This window comes from Pocillopora damicornis, chromosome 1, assembly GCF_964200805.1.
Source record: "Pocillopora damicornis chromosome 1, jaPocDami1.2, whole genome shotgun sequence".
In the NCBI taxonomy this organism is placed as follows: domain Eukaryota; kingdom Metazoa; phylum Cnidaria; class Anthozoa; order Scleractinia; family Pocilloporidae; genus Pocillopora; species Pocillopora damicornis.
Genome location: NC_142670.1, coordinates 13,967,664 through 13,988,121, shown reverse-complemented (window position 1 = coordinate 13,988,121; position 20,458 = coordinate 13,967,664). Strand labels below are relative to the sequence as shown.

At 35.6% G+C, this 20,458-nt stretch overlaps 1 protein-coding gene across 3 annotated transcripts; it reads right to left on the bottom strand.

Moving 5' to 3' along the window:
- Nucleotides 1-4,002: 4,002 nt before the first annotated feature.
- Nucleotides 4,003-20,458, bottom strand: LOC149052171 (adhesion G protein-coupled receptor L4-like). Of its 3 annotated transcripts, none has more exons than XM_089214112.1 (19): nucleotides 20,393-20,458; nucleotides 13,138-13,261; nucleotides 12,153-12,232; nucleotides 11,638-11,697; nucleotides 11,164-11,371; nucleotides 10,537-10,638; nucleotides 9,937-10,024; nucleotides 9,199-9,289; nucleotides 8,978-9,030; nucleotides 8,224-8,347; nucleotides 7,887-7,990; nucleotides 7,564-7,666; nucleotides 6,957-7,107; nucleotides 6,757-6,838; nucleotides 6,289-6,355; nucleotides 5,595-5,671; nucleotides 5,271-5,391; nucleotides 5,101-5,142; nucleotides 4,003-4,621 (listed from the first exon to the last, which is right to left on the bottom strand). In XM_089214112.1, the coding sequence occupies exons 2-19, from the start codon at nucleotides 13,187-13,189 to the stop codon at nucleotides 4,568-4,570; spliced, it is 1,659 nt and encodes a 552-aa protein (XP_089070238.1). In that variant the 5' UTR covers nucleotides 13,190-13,261; nucleotides 20,393-20,458; the 3' UTR covers nucleotides 4,003-4,567. The 3 variants fall into 3 exon arrangements, with proteins under 3 accessions (XP_089070238.1, XP_089070292.1, XP_089070182.1); XM_089214166.1 differs by lacking the exon at nucleotides 20,393-20,458 and adding an exon at nucleotides 14,312-16,953 and having other exon boundaries at nucleotides 9,199-9,277; XM_089214056.1 differs by lacking the exon at nucleotides 20,393-20,458 and adding an exon at nucleotides 14,312-16,952.

The window sequence follows — 20,458 nt, the reverse complement described above, 5'->3', positions numbered from 1 at the left end:
ACCAGTAAACAACCCTTATGTAATTAAGGTCAAATAATGGCCTAATGGAATAAATGCTCTTAAAATGTACGACCTTAAAGTTTGTAAAAAGCACCCGTTAAATGTTCGTAAAATGCGACTGTTAGCTATAACCGCTGTATATAAATATTTTTTGTATTGTGTATATAAGGCAAATAAAAGATGAGGAATGTTCTTAAAATGCACGACCTTAAAGTTGTCGTAAAACGCGAATGTTTAATGTTCTTAAAATACGACTGTTAAATGTTCATAAAAGCGACCGTTTAATGTTCGTAAAGGCGACCGTTTAATGTTCGTAAAATGCGTCTGTTAAATGTTCGTAAAATGCAACTGTTAAATGTTCGTAAAAGCGACTGTTTAATGTTCGTAAATGCGACTGTTATATGTTTGTAGCAAGCGACCGTTAAATGTTAGTAAAATGCGACTGTTAAATGTTGGTAAATTGCGACTATTGAATGTTCGTAAAAAGCCACTGTTAAATGTTCGTTAAATGGGACCGTTAAAGGTATATGTTTTTTTTTTAAACAGCGTTGACGTAATTTCTCACGGAGGACAGCTCACAAGTTTTCGCAGGCTTTGCTTCCAAAACCTGCACTCATCGGGGTTATTAGTATTATAGCCTGAAGGAAATACATAGATTTATCTTTTTTAGGATCAGTGGTGGCTGGGTGTGTATATAAGAATCTGCAAGACACACTGCCGAGAATTCAACCCAACAGCAATGGAACAGAAAGCACAACGTAACAATATTGTCTTCTTTGTGTTCAAAACACCTGGCCCTGGTTGTTCGAAGGATGATTAACGTTATCCTCTGAATAATTCGCTATCCAGCAGATAGGAGCAAAACATTTTGTTAAGAGTCGCATTCTACGAAAATTTAACGGGCGCTTTTTACGAACATTTAACAGTCGCATTTTACGAACATTAACAGCCGCATTTTACGAACATTTAAGGGGCGCTTTTTACAAACTTTAAGGTCGTACATTTTAAAAACATTTATTACATAAGGCCATTCATTTGACCTTGATTACATAAGGGATGTTTCAGTTCTAGTAATGTTTTATATAAGCCATTTTGTCATAAATTTAAATGGCTCTGTTACATAGTGCCTTCGGCCCAGATACTGATATTGATCCAATATATGTATAATACGCCTGTTAAATGTTCGTAAGATACGCCCGATAAATGTTCGTAGTAAGCGACTATTAAATGTTCGTAGCAAGCGACCGTAAAATGTTCGTAAAATGCGACTATTGAATGTTCGTAAAAAGCGATTGTCGATTGTTCGTAAAATGCGACCGTTAAATATATGTATAATACGCTCGTTAAATGTTAGTAAAATACTACTGTTAAATGTTGGTAAAATGCGACTATTGAATGTTCGTAAAAATTCTACTGTTAAATGTACGTAAAATTCGACCGTTAAATATATGTATAATACGCTCGTTAAATGTTCGTAAAAGGCGACTGTCAAATGTTTGAAAAATGCGACTGTTCAATGTTCGTAAAACACGACTATCAAATGTATGTGAAATGCAACGGTTAATTGTTCCCATTCAATAAAAAAAAGCATATCAATTAAACTCCTCGCTTGTTGGTGATTATAGTAGACCTTAAAAGCTGCACAAAAACAACTTTTTTACAAATTAAACTTGTAACGATCACTAAGAACCGTTCAATTTGATCATCAGTTATTTACTATAGGTTCATATATATTTTCATTAAGATCAAATACTTTATTGGACGTTTTGGTGTGAAGCATCGCTGAACATTTTTACGAGTTCTGCCGTATACGAAGAATATAAATATCGACAGATATACAGCATTTACCTCGCATTTTACAACCACTGGCGATTACCTCACAGTCAGTAACGGAGGGACTGGTTGAAAGAGCGTGCTCTATCAGAGTTTAAAACATACAGCCGAGCTAAAGCTGTCACGCCATCTGCGAAAGTGTTCTATGTTGGACCATTTCCCGGACTTCTCTCTTGCTTTTTTTCGTAAGTGAAATTTCGGAACAACCCAATCGGAAAGTAATCACAGAATAACCAAACGAAGATTTGTAATCATGGTAAGCGTCGCAATTTACATTACCATAACCTGAGCAGAGACAAAACTCCCCATTTGTGCCGTAGCCGCTTCCTTGGTGCGTTGCAACAGAACAGAGCCTAGTAAAGGCTTCTCTATTTGTAAATAGATACCGAGCCAGACGCTGTTAGGATCACATGAATATGTGCTATGCTTTTTGGCTTCTTGTGATAATTTGCTTTGCATTGATCGTCAGGCAAACTTTTTACAATTAAAAAGACCTACAAGCATTTTATTATAAAAGACCTCTTTTTTTATGAACGTTATTAACAATTTCTTCAACCTGCGCAGACTTACAGGATGCATCCTGTGTTTCTTTCTTACTTCATTCATTTTTTAATCTTTTAAACGTTATATTAATAAAAAGAAGAAAATTAATGAAAGCCAAAATGCAGCATTTAATTCGCCGCTAGTCACGATTTTCGGAGCAAATACGAAACATTCGCGCATTTTTAATGCTTGCGAACTCTGTGAAATATCCAGCACTGAAAGATTAGACTTCTAGGCCATCAACCGAATGTTTTCACCGTTTTATTTAACCAGGGAATGATAATGTCAATTCCTAGACTTCGACAGAGCCGTAAAGACGATCAGCGGGGCTAAGCTTCGGGTGAAAAACTGCCAACTGGAGTATGCGTGTCATGCATTCAGGCACCCACTTATTGTTTATTTTACTTAATTAATTAATTACTTCGACCGATAACAAAACGTCTCCTAAAAAATTGCCATTACCACGCGAAATTTTAAGTTAGAGTTTTTGATACAGACTATAGTTTTGAGTAATTACTGATACACCTGAAATGATGCAGAGCTGCATTAAAATCTGACATTTTTGATTAAATGGTGGTCCCTGTCTAACAAAAACAAAACAATCCGATCAGCTTGATGAATATCAACAAGTGCAAATGGTCAAGATGGCCAAATTTATAAAAAACTTGGAAGGAAAAACTGAAGCTCATTAAGTATGCTTTATTTCCAGTCTTTGATAGGATCGTGTATTCTTATTTTGCAGTTAACTTCTTGGAAAGTACACAAGGTTTTAAAACACATACATCGTTCGTAATGCTCTTTCCATTAAATATTTTGTTTCCATGACGATTGTGTTTCTCAAGTCCCCACTATTTAATGAAACAATAATCAGTTCAATCTTTTCTTCACACTCGTTTAATTAACTTTCTCATGGTGTTAACTAATTGCGCGCAGATTCTTTCAATTTCATCATTCCTTAAGTATCCCTTTAAAAGAGCCACAGGTAGACGATATGCATACGATAGTTTTTAACCAATGTAAGCCTTTCAGGGAGAAATCTAAAAAAACATTTGGTGTTTTTCCATGATATCTGTTTCAGGTGTCCCGCGGCTTCGGCACCAAACTTTAGAAGCTCGTGATCACATTCATTATGTAATTAGCCACGCAGTCTAAATTAGGCCAAATTCGTTTAAATTTGTTTAAAATCGTGTGGTGTTCATTAATTGGGTTAAATTATCTATGGATCGAATCCCTTCAGGCCTAATTTATAGCTCTGTGGGATTCCTTAAAACACCTACTTCACAGGAACACAGATATTCCGTTCACTAGCATACCTGAAGAACTGCAAGGTGTCATAGGCAGTCATCTTGGAAAAGGTTGCATACTTCTGAATGCTCAGTTGGTTTTTTTTTTTTAATTTTTTTTCTAATGGTTGGAAAAGACTATTCGTCTGTGCTTGTTTCGATCCTTTTAAAAATCAATTAAAAATGACGAGAAGCTGAGAACCCAGTCAAAAACTTAAAAAAAACAAGCGGACAAACAAATCGCTCCTTGTATCTGTACAGTTGTTTACTTGCTCAATATTTAGAATTTGAAATTTGAAGTAAATTTCTCAGAGATACGTACATGATAAGCTAGTCGCGTTTGAATAGTTGTACGTACATCATAACTATCCTATAAGTACAATTTACATGATAACCAGCTCCCATCTTGGTTGAGGACTTTACTGCTTTTAGTACTTCAATGAAACCATGTGGTGATTGTTTGAAATTATGTTAAGCCTGATTTTCCTAGTCTAGCATTTAAGCAACCATTTTGTGAATGAAGCGTTATAGCGGAGCCCGATATTTAAAAAAAAACATTTTAAAGCAGAGAAAGTTTCTTAAAGGCGGCATCCTATATGTATGACTGAAGTTCATCATTCCATCCCTTTTAACTTGAATGCAATAGTGTTCTTGGTCCCTGTTCACTCCATACTTTTTTGTTAAGTACAACTCATATTAAAAGTTTCTAGAACTACGAATACGTTTTAAAAATTGTCTTCGTGTAGAACATCGCCTCGACAGCTAAAGGACTCGCAGATCACTCCATTAACTTCATTAATCTCTGCCACCAATCTCTTCCACCTATGATTATTGATGCCGTATATAGATGAGATATGGTGCGATGCTGGCATTCCTTTAGTTCTTCACTTTTATAAACTTGAGATTGCTCAATTTGTAGCTGGGAATATAGCGTTAAACTTTCTATTTAAACGCTCTTTAATCTGCAAAAAGGAAAAGATATCATGAAGTTTTAGTCTCAGCCTGGAAAAAGGTGTCTGAAAATTACTCGTTATGATATTCCAAAGAGTAGCCTAAGGGTCACACTTCAACAGGGCTCTCAAGTGATAGAAAAAGCAAAAAGGACCTACGTTACGACTTCTTTAAACGGCCAGGCTGCTTATCACGATTGAAAATTTTGGGGTCAGTGGGTGACTTGCGCATTTGAAGACAATTCTAAGAAGGCTAATATGGTCTCTGACAGTGTAAAATGCGATCATTACCATAATTTTACGTCTAATCTTTAGCCACAATAACGACCACGGTAAGATTTTTCCATCATGCATTACCTTCAGGCGGTAACTGTGTTAAGATAATGAGTCTTTTTATGGCTTGGAGTTTGAATAAAATCATCGACAATAATTGCAATCAAAATCAAGCTCAAAGATTAATTTAAACGATGAATAAAGCTACTTGTACTTACCTGACTGTTTCGCACACAATGCAATACAAAAATGAGAAATCCCTGTAAAAAGAATAAGATGCACCTCTAAATGATGCGAGTACCTAAAATATGACGAGGCTGTTAATTTTGAGGTTTACTTATTTAATGAGCTCACTAATTGTGACTAGTAAATCATAATAATGGCTTACCTGAGTTGAGTTGAAGATGGTAAAGATGTAGGCAAAAGCTTTGTGAAACGTCGAAAAGATACCAAATAACCACGTGACACCCAGTAAGGGAATCATTACTACACATGTCTTGATGCAAAGTCTGTAAAATAAAAGAAAGAACAGTAAAACAAACAGTAACAAAAAAAAGAAATAACAAAAAAGGAACAAAAAAAAAACAATAAAAAAGCGATGCAAAACAAAATGAGAGGAATTAACGAACAAGCCGTTTTTTGTTGTTGTCTTTATTGTTGTTAATGTTAGTGTTATCATTTTCCAGTCCCTGACGTTTATGTTTACTCTTACCGTATCTGATGATTTTCTGGAGCTGACTGTCTTCCGGACATTTCTTTTACAACTCTGGCCAGAATTAGCAAGTTAAGCTACAAAGTAGTAATATTTAAAATACCCTAAACACGGATATGACTGAGATGGTAGAAAGCCAACGAGGCGCGTAGCCCTGAGTTGGCTATAACCTATTTCGTATCCAACGAGTGCTAATGCAATCATTGTTGTAATACATTACCATATAAGGTGACTCGCAATATCAGCTAATAACTGGAGTTCATTGAACCCATCAGAACACCAGAGTGCAATATTCAAGTTGAAATTTTATTCAATATTAAGCAGATTGATATTTCAGTTTAGGAAAATTGTTTGGCAATTTGATTAGAAGTCGTCATCTGATTCGAGCTGAGTGTTGTCTACAAGTCAGTAGGCCCTTTTCCCGAAAGCCCTTGCAATCAACGGTCTTGGAGAGCTATTGTGTTCGTGTGCTTCTTTCCTAATTTATGATTGAGATATCAACGTTAGATTCAGACAAATAAAGAAAATGCATTTTTTTAGCTGAGACCGCACAGCAAACAGGCCTTTTTTAGACTGTCATATAGAATAGCTTTGGCCCACTGGTATTGATTCAAAAGCCTCCTCCTAAGAATAATTAGATTGTGCAAATGTTAGGGAGACTATCAGTTATGATTAAAAACTGTGATCTACTTACAACTTCCACTGTCACAACAAAAACAGCAAATATCCAGATAGAATGGTTTGCGTTGGAGAGCCAGCAGCTTATTCACAACACAAATTACATAATTATATTAGTCTTGAAGTTGAATCAAGCCATCACACAAAGGTGTAAATGGCGAGTTGAAGTAGAAGAGAAGAGGGAGAGGAGAATGTGTCGCCTTTGCTATGACATCCGCGAATGGTTAGTCATTCTATTGTTCTCGAATAAGGACGATAAACTGTAGGCCCCGTCTCCTGCATCTTCCCTGTGCTGGTTAGCAGGGCACGTTACAGAACCCACTCATTTCTTGCAGGGAGTAGAGAACGTGGCTCCTGGTGTTGTGGTGTGGTCGTGTTATCTTATAAATAGTTCCCAAATGAACCAGCTTTAAAGCTGAAGTGGGCTGAATTGTCTCCAAAAAAAATAATAATGTAACTTAAATAAATAGATAGGGATACTTACTATTCTTCGCTGACAAAACTACTGATTTCGTCCCTCGCTAAAGAAATTATCAGCGAAATACTGACCATAACAGCTGGAAAAGCTACAATCAACGAAAAGCAAAGTTTTAAAGACAGTGAAATCACCACGTATCAATATCATTTTGATAACGAAAACTTGATATTGCCTTTAGTAATTGTTGCAATAGTTGAAGAGCTTACCCCAAGAACAAGCATGGTACATGGCCATCTTCTCATTTATATTATAAACTTTGACGACAAATAAGTAAAGATAAATTCCTTCAACAAGCATCCAGCAAAAGGCTGACATGAGAAAGTACTGCATCAGGGCTGCCACTGCGACACAAACACCCTGCAAATCAAAAGTAGACTGAGCTTTTAAGAACAGTAACTGTTCTATTTCTATTTCTATTAGGATTCCTTTTAAAAAGGTTTTTTAATAGCTTTCGATATTTTATATCAAATATAGCCTTTATTTTCCCCACAAGTTAAATTTTTATTTAGTAGGTCTTGATCATGCCAACATGAATCTGTTACTTCATAAATACCTGTTTCCTATGACAATTTCTCAACCCCCCTCCTCCCCCCTTTCTGTCGAGCTGTGATCAATACTAATCACAAGAAACATAAATCTGTTCAAATCCTAAAAAATGCGACTAGAGCTAAGACTACTCCTATGAATTCACTGCCAGATAGTTAAAAAAGCTTTTACTGACTTTGTTTTAAGTTGTACTTTTTTAAAAACAAAAAAAATCAATTATCAAAAACAATACAAAAAACAAAAAAAACAAAAAAACCAAGCGTTTACTTTATCCTGTGTGGCATTTATCCCAGCAAGAAACATTATCTGGCCAAGTCCCAGTGAGGCAACGAGACTTAACCTCACTTGAGACAGCGGCTGATGCACATCGCTGGTGATAAAGAAAAGAAATACAGGTTGCATTGATAGACATAAAGAGGAAAGTGGATATATATTATTTATATTAATTAAGAAACTATACAACAGTATCACAAACGAAAAGGAAATGAACTAAGATAAGAGAAATCAAGCTAAAACTAAACAGGTCATAGTTGGAGAATACCAAGTGTAGTAAAATAATTCCATAACAGAAAAAAAAACGTTTTACTTACGTGAGGAGAGCATAGGAAGCTAAAGTAAGAATTATTCCAATGAGCGACAAGATCAGTCCCACGTAGGTGAGAATCGTCAAGATCTTCTCATCTTTCTCTGTCGTCTATTTTGTCATCGTAACAACAGGCAAAAGAAAAGCAAAATGATAGTGATGACGAAATTGATATCATCCGAAAGAAATGTTTCAATTTTTTTTATTTGTTACTTATATTTCCATTTTAAAGTAGCATAACAGCCCCGTTCATAAAAATGACTTATCTTCCCGCCTTTAAGTAAATATGGCCACAATGAAACATCATCACTCATGTTACCAGATGAACAGACAAACATCATTACCTCTGCTGAAGCGCTGCCAAAGTCGAAAAGAACTGCAAAGTGAGTCAGATGGTTGCAGCTGCACTCTGTGTAGTCTGGTTTTCTTTTAGATACCTGACATCCCTCAACTGACCACCCGTCAATACTAAAAACAAGCGACATGTTAGCTTTATGCATGAAACGACGAATATGTGAGACATTTTCCCTTAACTATTTATTGAGAGTAGGTTCTGCTGCTTGGAGTCATCTAAGTTAATCAGCCTGTCTTTTCAGTCGCCCATTTGCTGGTGTTTAAACAAGGAAGGAATCGTGAGGCGCATTTCGGTTCCTGCTACGACTCAGCCATTTGAAATCACTCATCTTTTGAAAGATAGCGTCCAATTCATTATGCAAGATTAGGAAGATGAGCCAATGGAACGCAGGGGCAATGGATGAGAAGGTTAAGTACTTCGGCTAACTCAAAGCATAACATTATCTAAGATGGCCACCAAGACATCCGCTATATCAAAGTCTTTCAGAATAATCCAAAAAGAGGGAAATTAAATGGGAAAACTAGGCAATAAAAATTAGATAAAATGAGATAATATAATTGACTAAGTTTTCACATGAAGCTTAAGAATCGATGTGCCATGAATCGACTGCCTGGGGCATTTTAAATTTATTAGACAATCGCTAAACATGTTTTAGGTCATACAATGAACACGTTCGCCGAGGACAAAAGTTTTGATTTAGTACTATAAAATACTGCTGGCTACCACAGAATAGTTATTCTTACCTTTTGGAATCAAACACTTTCCAATACACACAATTTCTGGTGGCGTCAAGAAGCTAATGAATAAGATACTGTTTCATTCAGACTAACAGTAAAAAATTCAAGAACAGCTAATCATTAAAAGTATAGTTTTCTCTCAATGTACCTTTTTTTCGTATTTTCATTCGTTGAAATATTTCATCATGTATTTCATATTATTTCAATTCTAAGTAGATTTTTTTTACCTTTTGATTTCTAAACCTCATGACGACATTTCGTATCAAACGTCTTGGCTTCGGATCCATTGCGACTGCCATTACCAAGCTGTTAAGACGCCTGAATGTTAAAGAAATAAAACCATCGAGTAGGGTTCGCTTTAGGAAATAATCCAATAGGCCCAATATGATTATCTCTATTGAGCCAATAAAAAAAAAATATCAGGGTAGACGCTAGCCAGTGCAGAAGAAGGAATACTGCCTTTAACGGCTTTTTTGCTCCCGAGTGATTTTATTGGTTTAGTACCAGTCTTCCTCAGGTGCAATTCATGGAAGGGCTAAAACTTATCATTTTGTTTATCTGACCACCACTATCATTGAAAAATAATTGTCAGTGGGTCTTTTTTCTTCCTTCTGCCATCGCCTCTTTCATCGTAGTTGTCATCTAAATGCTGTACCATGAATAAGAAAGGTGCGAGGCAGAATATAATTCCTAAACGCGAAACACTCTCATTCCTCTAATTCAACTGTATTTTATTCAATAATCAAGATGATATATTTAGCGTAAAATAACCGTAAAGACTTATTTTACTTTTACTCACGAGAGTAGATTTACGGCATGATTGGAAATTTCTTACAGTAGTGACGCTATGTGACATTATGTAACGCATTACACTACACTACACCCAGGAAGTCACAGATTTTATGGACAGTTTCTGAATCAATAGTTTCTAATCGTAATGAACATAAACGTACAGAAAATATTACCTCCTTTTCTTTAAGTCAGCGTTATTTAATTCCCTCCTTCTTAACAGTTCATGTAGGTCTTTGTATATGATGACGACAATCACTGAACCTTTAAGAAAAAACATAGAAGCAGTTCAAAATGTATCCGTGAGTTGAATGGACTGCGAGTAAATCGTACTCCATGTGCAGGTAGAGGTGGCAATGAAAACAACTTAAAAGATACTCTTCTGTGAGAAAATTGATGACTTTTTCGAAAGTTTCAAAGCATTCTGCAGTACATGGCCCATTGTTATTTTCCTTGTATTTATCAGAAGAGTTTCTCTTTAGAAAATGTCACTTCCTACATTGGTGGGATAGAGTTTTATTTTCAGTGGGTGGTTGAACTTTACAAGTAAAAGGATTGCATATTTATATTCTGAGATGTTTTGCCTCCCTCCAGCCCCACTCACTGATAGAAAAAGCTATCGGAAGCTTCGTAGATCTAAATATAATATTCATGGAACCTGTTTGCCTGGAAACGCTACAACAACAACAAAAAAACAAAAAGAAAAAGAAAATCTCCTCGCTAAGCTCAAAATCAGAGTCAAGTTGCTTCTCGTCTCATCATGGTCAGTTACCTACCGTTTCTTTTAAAGTTTTCAGATGGGATGTTAACAGTTTCACTTGATGATTCACCGAGGTGAAAGTCGTCAAAATCTCGTCTTAGACGTTTCCGAATACGAACTGTTATAAAGGAGGAATGATGAGGTTTAAAAATAGATACTAACAGAAATATCATAAAATATCATGAGAATATTATTGAATAAATATTTGTAATATTCAATGCGCAATATAAGTACGATACAAGATCGAGTTCATCCCTGAACTTCCACATGCATCCCGCCTCTAGTGCTATGGGATTAGTTATGTATGCCTATGATGAGTCTGTAGTACTTACACCAGTAGATACTTAAAACAGATTGTGTTATGAATAAGTTACCAAAAATTTGAAAGAGGTATTAGTAGCTTAAACAAACAAAAAAAGGTTAGGCTTCACCTTGGTATGACTTCATTTTTGTATGTCATCCAAGATTTCCATCATACGCTATCAAGCCCATCCTTGAATCTCAACGTGTATTCCACCTCTAGTGTTATAGGATCATTTTTTTAATGTATCCTAGTCTGACTTTATTTTTGTTTGTCATTTAGGATGTTCAGTTTCTTCTCCTTTACAAAACATAACAAACAGAAGAACAAACTTCAGCATACCACGGATTCTCTCATATTTCCTCCTTAACACTGGCGTTGATTCGTTGAGGTGGTACCAGCCATACTTCAGAGCAAAGGTCTGAAAGGCATCTGCCGTTGTGTATATCAACTCTATCCGTTTCCGCTCGGTTATAACATTATTTTGAACTTCTGTAAAGGATATATCTTTATACTTGGCCAGAGTATCTTGCAACAAATCGAGAACGTTCTGCAAAGGGATGGATTGAAATTCAATGAGCAAAGTGTTTTTTCGTTGTAATTACCACAAGATTAATGCTTATGATTACTTTTCTCTTATAACAATTTTTTTGGGCATATTCTGTCGCGTGACGCGTTTAGACCAATTCCGTGCGAGCAGGAATACCAGATAGATTATAACAGTAGGTACAGTGAACGATGATGATGGAGTAAAGTTGAAAATTAAAAATGTTTTTCTTAGAAATATAATAAATAGAATGTAAAACTTCAACATACCTGCAAAGAGCTATCTTGTTTAATATATGTTTTATTCAATGCCAGGGTAAAATTATTTGTCTGTAGCAAGATGACATATCAAATTAGTGCGAAAGAGTATGAAACAGATACCAAATGCTCGTTCATTAAAGTTATCTCGACACTTCCAACTCACTGTTTTAAAATTCTTGAAATAATATGCAAAAAAGCAAACAAAAATAACAAATGAAACAAAAAACAAAACAATAGACAAGAACCAAACAATCCAACGGAAAAAAAAAAAACAGAAAGAAAACCAAATAATACAGCGCAAAATCATCTCTAAGCAATAATAATAGTGATAAAAATAAAATACTAGAAAACATAATTATAAAAAAGATAGCGATCATGACGATGATGTTGATGATCCTTATGATAAATTAAAAATGACATATTGTAAAATTATCATACTTGAAAATGAGCTGCATGTTACAGTAACTAGTGCGATATTGTCTATGCATGTCACTAGGGTATATGCATGTTTAAGCAATACCTACCAATTCTTCTGTTTTTGAAGTCTGTTTTGATTTTGTACGAAGTTGTGGTGAACTAGTTGCTCTTTGTACTTGAAATATAGCTGGAAAATAAGCTCAGCGTAGAGTTGAATCATTTTTATATCTACGCATCGTTATAAGGTCAAAACTTTGCTTTGAAGAAGTGATCAGCCGGTGTCTTCTCCAGAAAACCACATTACACTATTTGCTCTAAGAAGAGAGGACACCCGTCTTTGCATTATCTACTCACTTGATAAAACCAAACTGTCTTGCAGTACTCTCAACCAAAGCAGCAACTCAGTTTCTTTAGAAACCTACTCCCTTCATTCACTGTTCGATTATCCGGTATGTATCAGAGTTGCATGTTTGTGTGCAATCATTTCCATTGCATACCAGATTACATTTGTAGTAACCACAGTTACAAATCTACATTCACTGCGCTGCGTTATTAAATGTGCAAATTACTTCACACAATCTTTAAGGTTTTCAAAGCAAAATGTTCATTAAGTGGTTTGCCTGACAGATGCAACCGTTTTGCGCGGAAGTTGTCTCGCGCAAATATATTTATGCCCTGACTCATTATATATTTTTGGGTAGAATTTTTCAGAATGTCTCAAATAAACAAATTGGTCTGCCAAAATTTACTCGAGAAACTCACATTTTTAAACCGATCAGAGCGCATTTAATACGGTTTCGGTTTTTCTTAGGTCAGTGAGCAGATGGTTGAGAAAAAATTGAATAAATACGCGAGTAACTTGAGAGAAACATAGAAAGGAAACGCTGAAAAAAAAATAACTAATCGACTTTTAGCCAAACTTTTCCGGTAGTTTAAGGTACTAATTCTTATCCGCAATGTTTTGCTACGTCCAATTGACTGGGATATGTAGATACAAAGAATATGAAAGTAAAAAGAGTCCTTGACCCCTATTGCAAGATCAAATTCGCGAAAAGAATGAGTAATAATCTTCACAACAGAATCCACACTCACCTAATGAAGAGACCAGCAATAGAGTTGCGGTAAATTTATGGAAATCACCCATTTGTTTTGAGGTTAATTTGTTGCCCCTTCGCCTTCAGTCAGACCAATTAACGTGTTGAGATCAGCGAGTTATCTAAAAGCAACCAAAATATTATTTCCGTGTTGTGCTTATATATTATAAATATCTTTGAGATCAGTGCAAGATTGCTGTTAGTTAATTCTGAAAAGAGCTTTCTCCTGTAAAAGAATGAATTTAGCTTGCCTTGTTGTTTTTACGTCTACAGTGAGGCTTTTATAGGGCTTTTATTATGTTTATGGCTTGAAGCGCAAAATTGACTGTCATGCAAATTAAAGATATCTGAACGTTTATGTTGCATTTTAACAGAAGCGTCCCTTCATCAAGGAAATTTGAATATTAAAATGGCAAAATAATTTAAGTGAATATTTAGGAACACTTTTCTAGAAGTCTTTAAACACCCATAAATTGAAATATTATCCTTTCAGCAACCAACTTTTCTTTCGTTCAAGCCGACTGCACTGAAACCTTACCAACGCATTCAAGGAATTCGTTCCATGATGTTTTGATATATTTGTTGTACGTGATCATTAAGAAACGGAGTAGTTCTCAACTGTCTCACAATTACTCGCCCTCATCAAAATTCACGCAGTCCTGGCTTAAAATGTGCGCGTACCCGTTTTTAACCACCTGCTTTCTATTTTACTTGTAAGTTCCTTTCTATACTACAAATGCATAAATACTGAAGTCAGAATTAAGAAAACGGGAGCAAAAATACATATCTAGATGTAAGAAGAATAGAAATTGTCTTGCTTCAAAGGCACGACTTCTTCAACGTATGCAATATACACGCCTTTTTTTTCATTTACATCTCACAATTGAGAAGATAACGCAGTCGTCTTGGTAACCAGATATGACAGCTACACTGGTCATCTTTTTCAAGAAACGTGACGAAGTTAAATTATTTCATACGGTGCAATCTTTTCGTTCAAAAAATCAGCAAAATAATTTGGGGAAACAATTATTAAATGGTTGATCATTTTGTCTCACGATTTAGAGTCGGTTTATCAGTTGCAGTTGGTCGCAAGATAAACGATTAAACCTTCATTTATCCATATAGCCAAGATGAACAACAACATCTGTATGAAATGAGAAAAGCTGAAATACCTCTGACTTTTAATTTGAAGATTTCGTCGTTCATCTTTTGGAGTAAAATTCAAACTGACTTACAAGAAAATATATTTCTCTGTACCTTGGATAATAAGTGTAGATCCCGACACAGAGCACTTCTCTGGAAATAGGAAAAAGCTGTTATTAAAAAAAAAAAATGTCTAGTTCATAGTTATTGGTTGGATTGCTCTTAAAAGCAGGTGAAGCTTTCAGGACCTTAATTTATTCCTGAGAAAGGCAAATAACCTTTTTTCATAAAACGGTTGAACCATTTTAAATGTCAATCTGCTAAAACACACTTGTGTAAACTATGATTACGGTCCACGTTCAGTCTCTAAGTGCCATCAAAAAAAGTAAAATAAAAAAAAGTAATAATAATTCATTTCCCAGCTATACGTGGGAGGAATGGAGGCTTCCTTCATTATAAAAAGCTCCATAGTAAGCAGAGTTTCTTTGCGGATGAAAAATGTTAAAAGGGGGTAAGTTTCTAAAGAAACTGTGGTGCTGCGTCGGTAGAAGAGTATAACAGGGTAATTTAGTGTTATCAACGGTGTTGGCTTCCAATCCCTCTGACGAAAGGGTTAACGCTCGACACGTCAGCCTTTTAAATCCTCACGGTGGTCAGTTGACGTCATCAACTCAGTTGATAACACTAAATTACCTTGAAAATGTCACATTGCTTGAGGCTAAGAAGAAGTTTAAAAATCGAGCTGCTTTGGATTTTTATATTGCCACGTGCGCAATACAAGAATTTTTTTCGCAAAATAATTCGAAACCAGAGGAAAGTCAAATATTTGAAGGCCTAAGTGTTCTTTTTAAGGTCCTGGAATGCACATCTGCAGTGATATTACCCTCATCTTACAAATGATTTTCTAGCGAACGGAATAGAATATTTAACATTCATAGTGATGCGCTGGATCTGATATACTGACTCAGCGACATTCATTCTGAAATATGATTCGAACCAGTTTTTATTATAAGTCTTCCTTATGCGTTTTCTCAGATGAATTTGAAGAGCTTGTCAAAATAAATCTGTTCAAAACAGTTCTATACGTTTTAATCCGGCATGGAATCGGATGAATCCATTGATTTTGTAGATTCCGAGGCAGTAAACGCTTATGGATCGGTTGTTGCTAAAGAGGAACTTGCAAGTATTTCAAATAAGGTTAAAATGTTGATCATCCATTCATCAAGCTTGCCATCCTTGTTAAATAGGACCAAGGGTCAGTTGAAGTTTCCTGCCCATAGAGAGGAGCTTTTGCTCGAAAGAGTGGTCGTGGTTGTTGCCCATGCAAAGCAGCAAAAAAGAATTGTGACGCAAACTGTCAATGTCGCTGACGTTCCTGTTATGAAGTGACTAAACTTAAAATAATTAAACGTCCGGCAGTTCGATATTTTTCCATATTTCTCTTCGAGATCCAAAACATATTAATACGAAAATGTTCTACCTTTAATTACAATCCTCAAGCGCTTCCCGGCAGCCTAAAAAATTTCGAACTTGATGTTTTTCACTAACCCTGTCTACAGAGTGCGAAGCCATCCAAACGCTTGGCATTCAAAAACTGTTCAATGACACGGCTGGACACGTTCCTCAAATAACTCCATATTTCTCTCTGAAATATACCAATTTTTCGTTGGAAAATATTCTATCTTCATTTACAATCCTGAAGCGCTTCTACAAAGTGAAAAAATTCTAACGTTGTCCGTTTCGCTGACCTTGTACACAGAGTGAGAAGAGATCCAATCGTGACACTAAGAAAATTTTCACCGGACACAGTTTCCGAATAACTAAGCGTCCAACATTCTGATATTTTTCCATATTTGTCTTTCAAAAATACCAATTTCTATTTGAAAAAGTTTATCTTCATTTAGAATACTCAAGCGCTTCTAGAAAGTGAAAAAATTTGAACGTTGTCCTTTTCGCTGACTCTGAAAGATCCAAGCGTGACACTTCGGATTCTTCCGGACAAAATTTAAAAAAGTGTGAGGAAACTGTAAAATGACGAACGGCGAATGTATTTACCGTAAAACAGTTGACTATATGTCCAGGATGGTTCTTGAGAAAGACGATTTTAGAAGGTTTTCAGTGATCTGGGAATTTCGTGTTACAGGAAATTGGGTCGCGGCGCGCACTTGTCGTTACCTCTTGGCTCAGAATCACGCCATTTCAAAATATTTAGTTGTTGTCCACTCTCCCAGGTCCAAATTCCGGCTCTCTTCCCTAAACCAATATGCCATGCACTAGTATTCCAAGCAATACGCTTTTGAATCTCATGACTGATAAACTGCCATTCTTCTTCAGTTTCGATAGAGACTAAGTAACCTCCCTGGTACCAGCAGACATACCAGTTGAAATTCCATCTTGTTCCGCTTTTCGAAAATACATAAGAGGAGTTTTTGGAACAGGTTTCTTGGCACTGTACGAGAAAAATTAAATGAATGAATAAATAAACGAAAAAATGTATACTGATGATAACAATTGTGATAACGATAATGATGGAGACGAGAAAGTATTTTTGACACCATTAATTTTAGCAAACAATGGAAATCAAAACCCTCTACATCACTGAAGCAGAAGGCTTTAAAAGTGGAAAAAAGGAGATCAGGTAGCACCGTTATTCTACGACTTCTTTGTTTTGCCTTTCAACTTACGTTTTGAATCACAATCCGATGTAATAATAATATAATAAGTCTATGACTAATCATTATGATAATCAATCAGATATTATCTTTTTTTTCCCCAGTTCATTTTAAGGTGCATAAATGTTAAAAGTGGAATTACACTGCTTCACCTGTCAGGGGTGATGAAGGCACTAGACAGGAGTGTCGAAACGTTGGGTCTATGAATTGTAACTTCTTCGGTTACATTCATTAAATCTGCAAACCAGTGTAGCATCAAACTATGTCTGATTGTCCACCTGGTTGCCGTGTGAACTTTAATATATCCTTCTCTGATCTTTATAAACTAAGAGTTTAATGCGGAAATCTTTAGAATCTGGTTTGTTTTGATTTAACCAACAGTGACAAATAACCGCCAACTGACATTTTTTTTTTTCGGTTTTGTTTGGCCAAATTTCACAGGACGTTCAAAAATCGATATAAATATTTCGCAAAAGAAAAATCAAGATATAATTAGGTGGTTACTAAAGAAGCGCACAACTTTTAAAAAATGTTTTGCTCTCTTTGTCAGACTCAGTTGTACTCATCAGGCAATTTGATGGCTACCGCCCAACAAACACGAATAACTAGCGTGGTACTTACCCAGCACAAAATATGTTAATAGAGTTTTGAAAATTTTGCCGGATTCAGTTCCTTGCATTATCCACTTCATCATGGCCAAGATATGCAAAGGTTGCTGTTAAAAGGTATCGTTACACTAATATTTGATTCTCCATGCTTGAGAGTTGCGGATATACGGCATCTTTGTAAAACACTTTTGCACGAATTAGAATTTAATGCAAATTATGATCTCTGATAGCTTGTTCATGGCGTTTGCCTCCATTTTTTTTCCCGCCAGAGACGGACCAATAGATAAAAAGCAGCTTGCACCAGATGTGAAGCATTGTTTTTCTTAATATAATAGGAAAACTTCACGGTTTTAAAAATACTTTTTACAATTCCAATTTTATAGAGAAGCAGCTCAAAAATATGGTGGGTTAACTCATTCATGTGTTAATAACATGTATAATTATTTTTACAGCACGGCAAGCTCCGAGTCAAAGGACTCCTCGGTTTTCTTAGATCGTGAGTTCGATGCGAGTTTACGTGAAGTTGATCGTTAATTGATCAAAAAAACTAACGGAGGCCAACGGCCATAGTTTAGCGTTCAGCCTACAAAACAACTCTTCCATGCAAAAGCGTCATGCAGATCATTACTTTTGTGTCCAGATGTTTGACGTCCAACATTTTTGAAGGAGCGGTGGGGTCAAAATATCAAGTAGCCTTAGCTGCAATAAAGTTAGCCAATCGAAGCTTGAAACGTTTTGAGATATCACTTCTTCCGCCTAAATCGTACGCTTCTTCATCCATGCTGATTTATAAAGAGGTGCAACGTAGTCTAGGTTGTTGTAAACCGAGAAATTCCTCTTCAAATGCTAGCCTCTCCGCTGTAGCAATATTTAAAAGCCAGGCCCATGGGAAATTTTCCGCATTACTATCGCTGAGCTTTTTTTCCTTTAAATTGTCTACTCTGTGCAAAAGTTCTTTAATCGCTGTTTAATGAAGTTTGCGCAAGAGTTTACAATCTCTTGGTTTATGCCATTTCCGGCTAGCGTCGCCCCTATTGAATTCCAAATTATTCGATGTATTTTCGATTCAAAATGCCACTTCTTATCTTAGGGATGCGAAAAAAAAAAAGGAGAAAAACTGGCAAATATAACAGATCAAAGACCATCCAATCATAAGGATTTTTCTGTCCTTTTTAAATTATCTGTTTATATATTCAACCATTTGCGTATTCATCTATTTGTCCATTAAGGAACAACTGGATGTAAACTTAATTTTTTAATTTTTTTTTTAATTTAATAAACATTTATTTAAAAAAAATTTTTACGAAACTAAACTTAAATTACATCACTCTACTTACACTACTCGACATCACTCTACTTATTACATTACTGCACTTATTGGATTAGTCACTTTTACTTATTCTTACTTATTCTAAGAGTCACTTAGTAACACTCACTTACAGCGTAATGTTATTTACATAACGTCACTGAACAGAACATGACTTAAAATACATTACAATACAAAACTCGCAATTCGCTAATTAAGCTCACTTGCCTACTTATAATTACTTGAGTACTTTACGAAACGGAACCTTAATTACCTTCTACGAACACTACGAAGTAAATTCAGAGACAGCGCTGGTAGAAAACTAAAAAGATAAGATTTGGGCTTTGATTTAGTGTGCCTGTTTAAATTGGCTGGTTAAATCAGGAAAAAAAGGCTTCCCGGGAAAATCTGTGAATTAGGGATGGGCTTCTTTAAATTCCTGCATGTTTAGTTTCTTGTCTAAACATTTTCAAGGGTAAATGTATAATTTTAGCATAATAACGAAAAGGTGTAGTCTGCGTCTTGTGAAATCGGTTAGGTGAGTTAAACGGGGGATGTCGTTAAAAGTTATTTGTTTATTTGAAAGTGTAATGTCGGTGTCATTTTCCTGGTTGAATCATGATATGGCTTTGAACGTCAACTTTAGCTGCTACTGCTATGGGCATTTTTTTGTTACGGTACAATTTAACCGACAGAAAGAACGCTATTAAACAACTTTAATATTCTTACTAAGGAGCGACTCTTAAAGAAAGTACACTTTTTATGCTAAATAAGCTTATTTAAGCCCACTACAAATTACATTTTAGCTCACCACTGACGCAATCTCACAGTTGTCTCCCAAGTTCCTCAAAATTAACAATCTTCCAAAGTGGCTCACTTTCATGATAACTCTCTGAAAAATCAGTCACTCCCGACAACAAAAAGGACTACTGCTGCACGATTGAGTCCTTTTGTACAAAGTGTTCCAGATAATTCCAGAAGCTTACAACAACCATTTTGGTGGCTACGAAACCTAATAAAATTTTGTAGAAAGTTCCTTAGTATGCATGTCAGCATGACTACGTATTCTAGGAATTTCTAGAAACTGATAATTTCAGTGACTATCCATAGCTTATAGTTAAAAGTAATAACAGTGTTTGATAAGAAGTTTATAAACTAAGTAAGTGAAACAAAGCAGTCATCAGCATACGGAGCCATCAAGAATTTAAATTTATAGATTGGTTTATTTCGATGATTCTTCCCTGCAGATATACGATCGCCTAGAAAATAAACTTATTATCGTAAAAATGATAGGTTACAAAGACAACTAGTTGAATGCTCAAACAATAATGCAGACACAGACCTCTTTTTATTTGCAGATCGTAACTCAGACCGATCGTAAGCGATTTATTGCTGTTAACTAAGTGATTGTTCTAAGTATTTGGTTGTTATTTCCGGTTGGCTGAATCAAGTTATGTAACTTAAGTACAATTTCGATTCAAATTCAGCACATGACTGCAATTAAATTGCCCATACATTCCCAACCTCATTTGGATTGACCTGTGGGCTCTTCCTTGTGGAGTTTCCTTTTATAGAAGATGGAAAAACGAT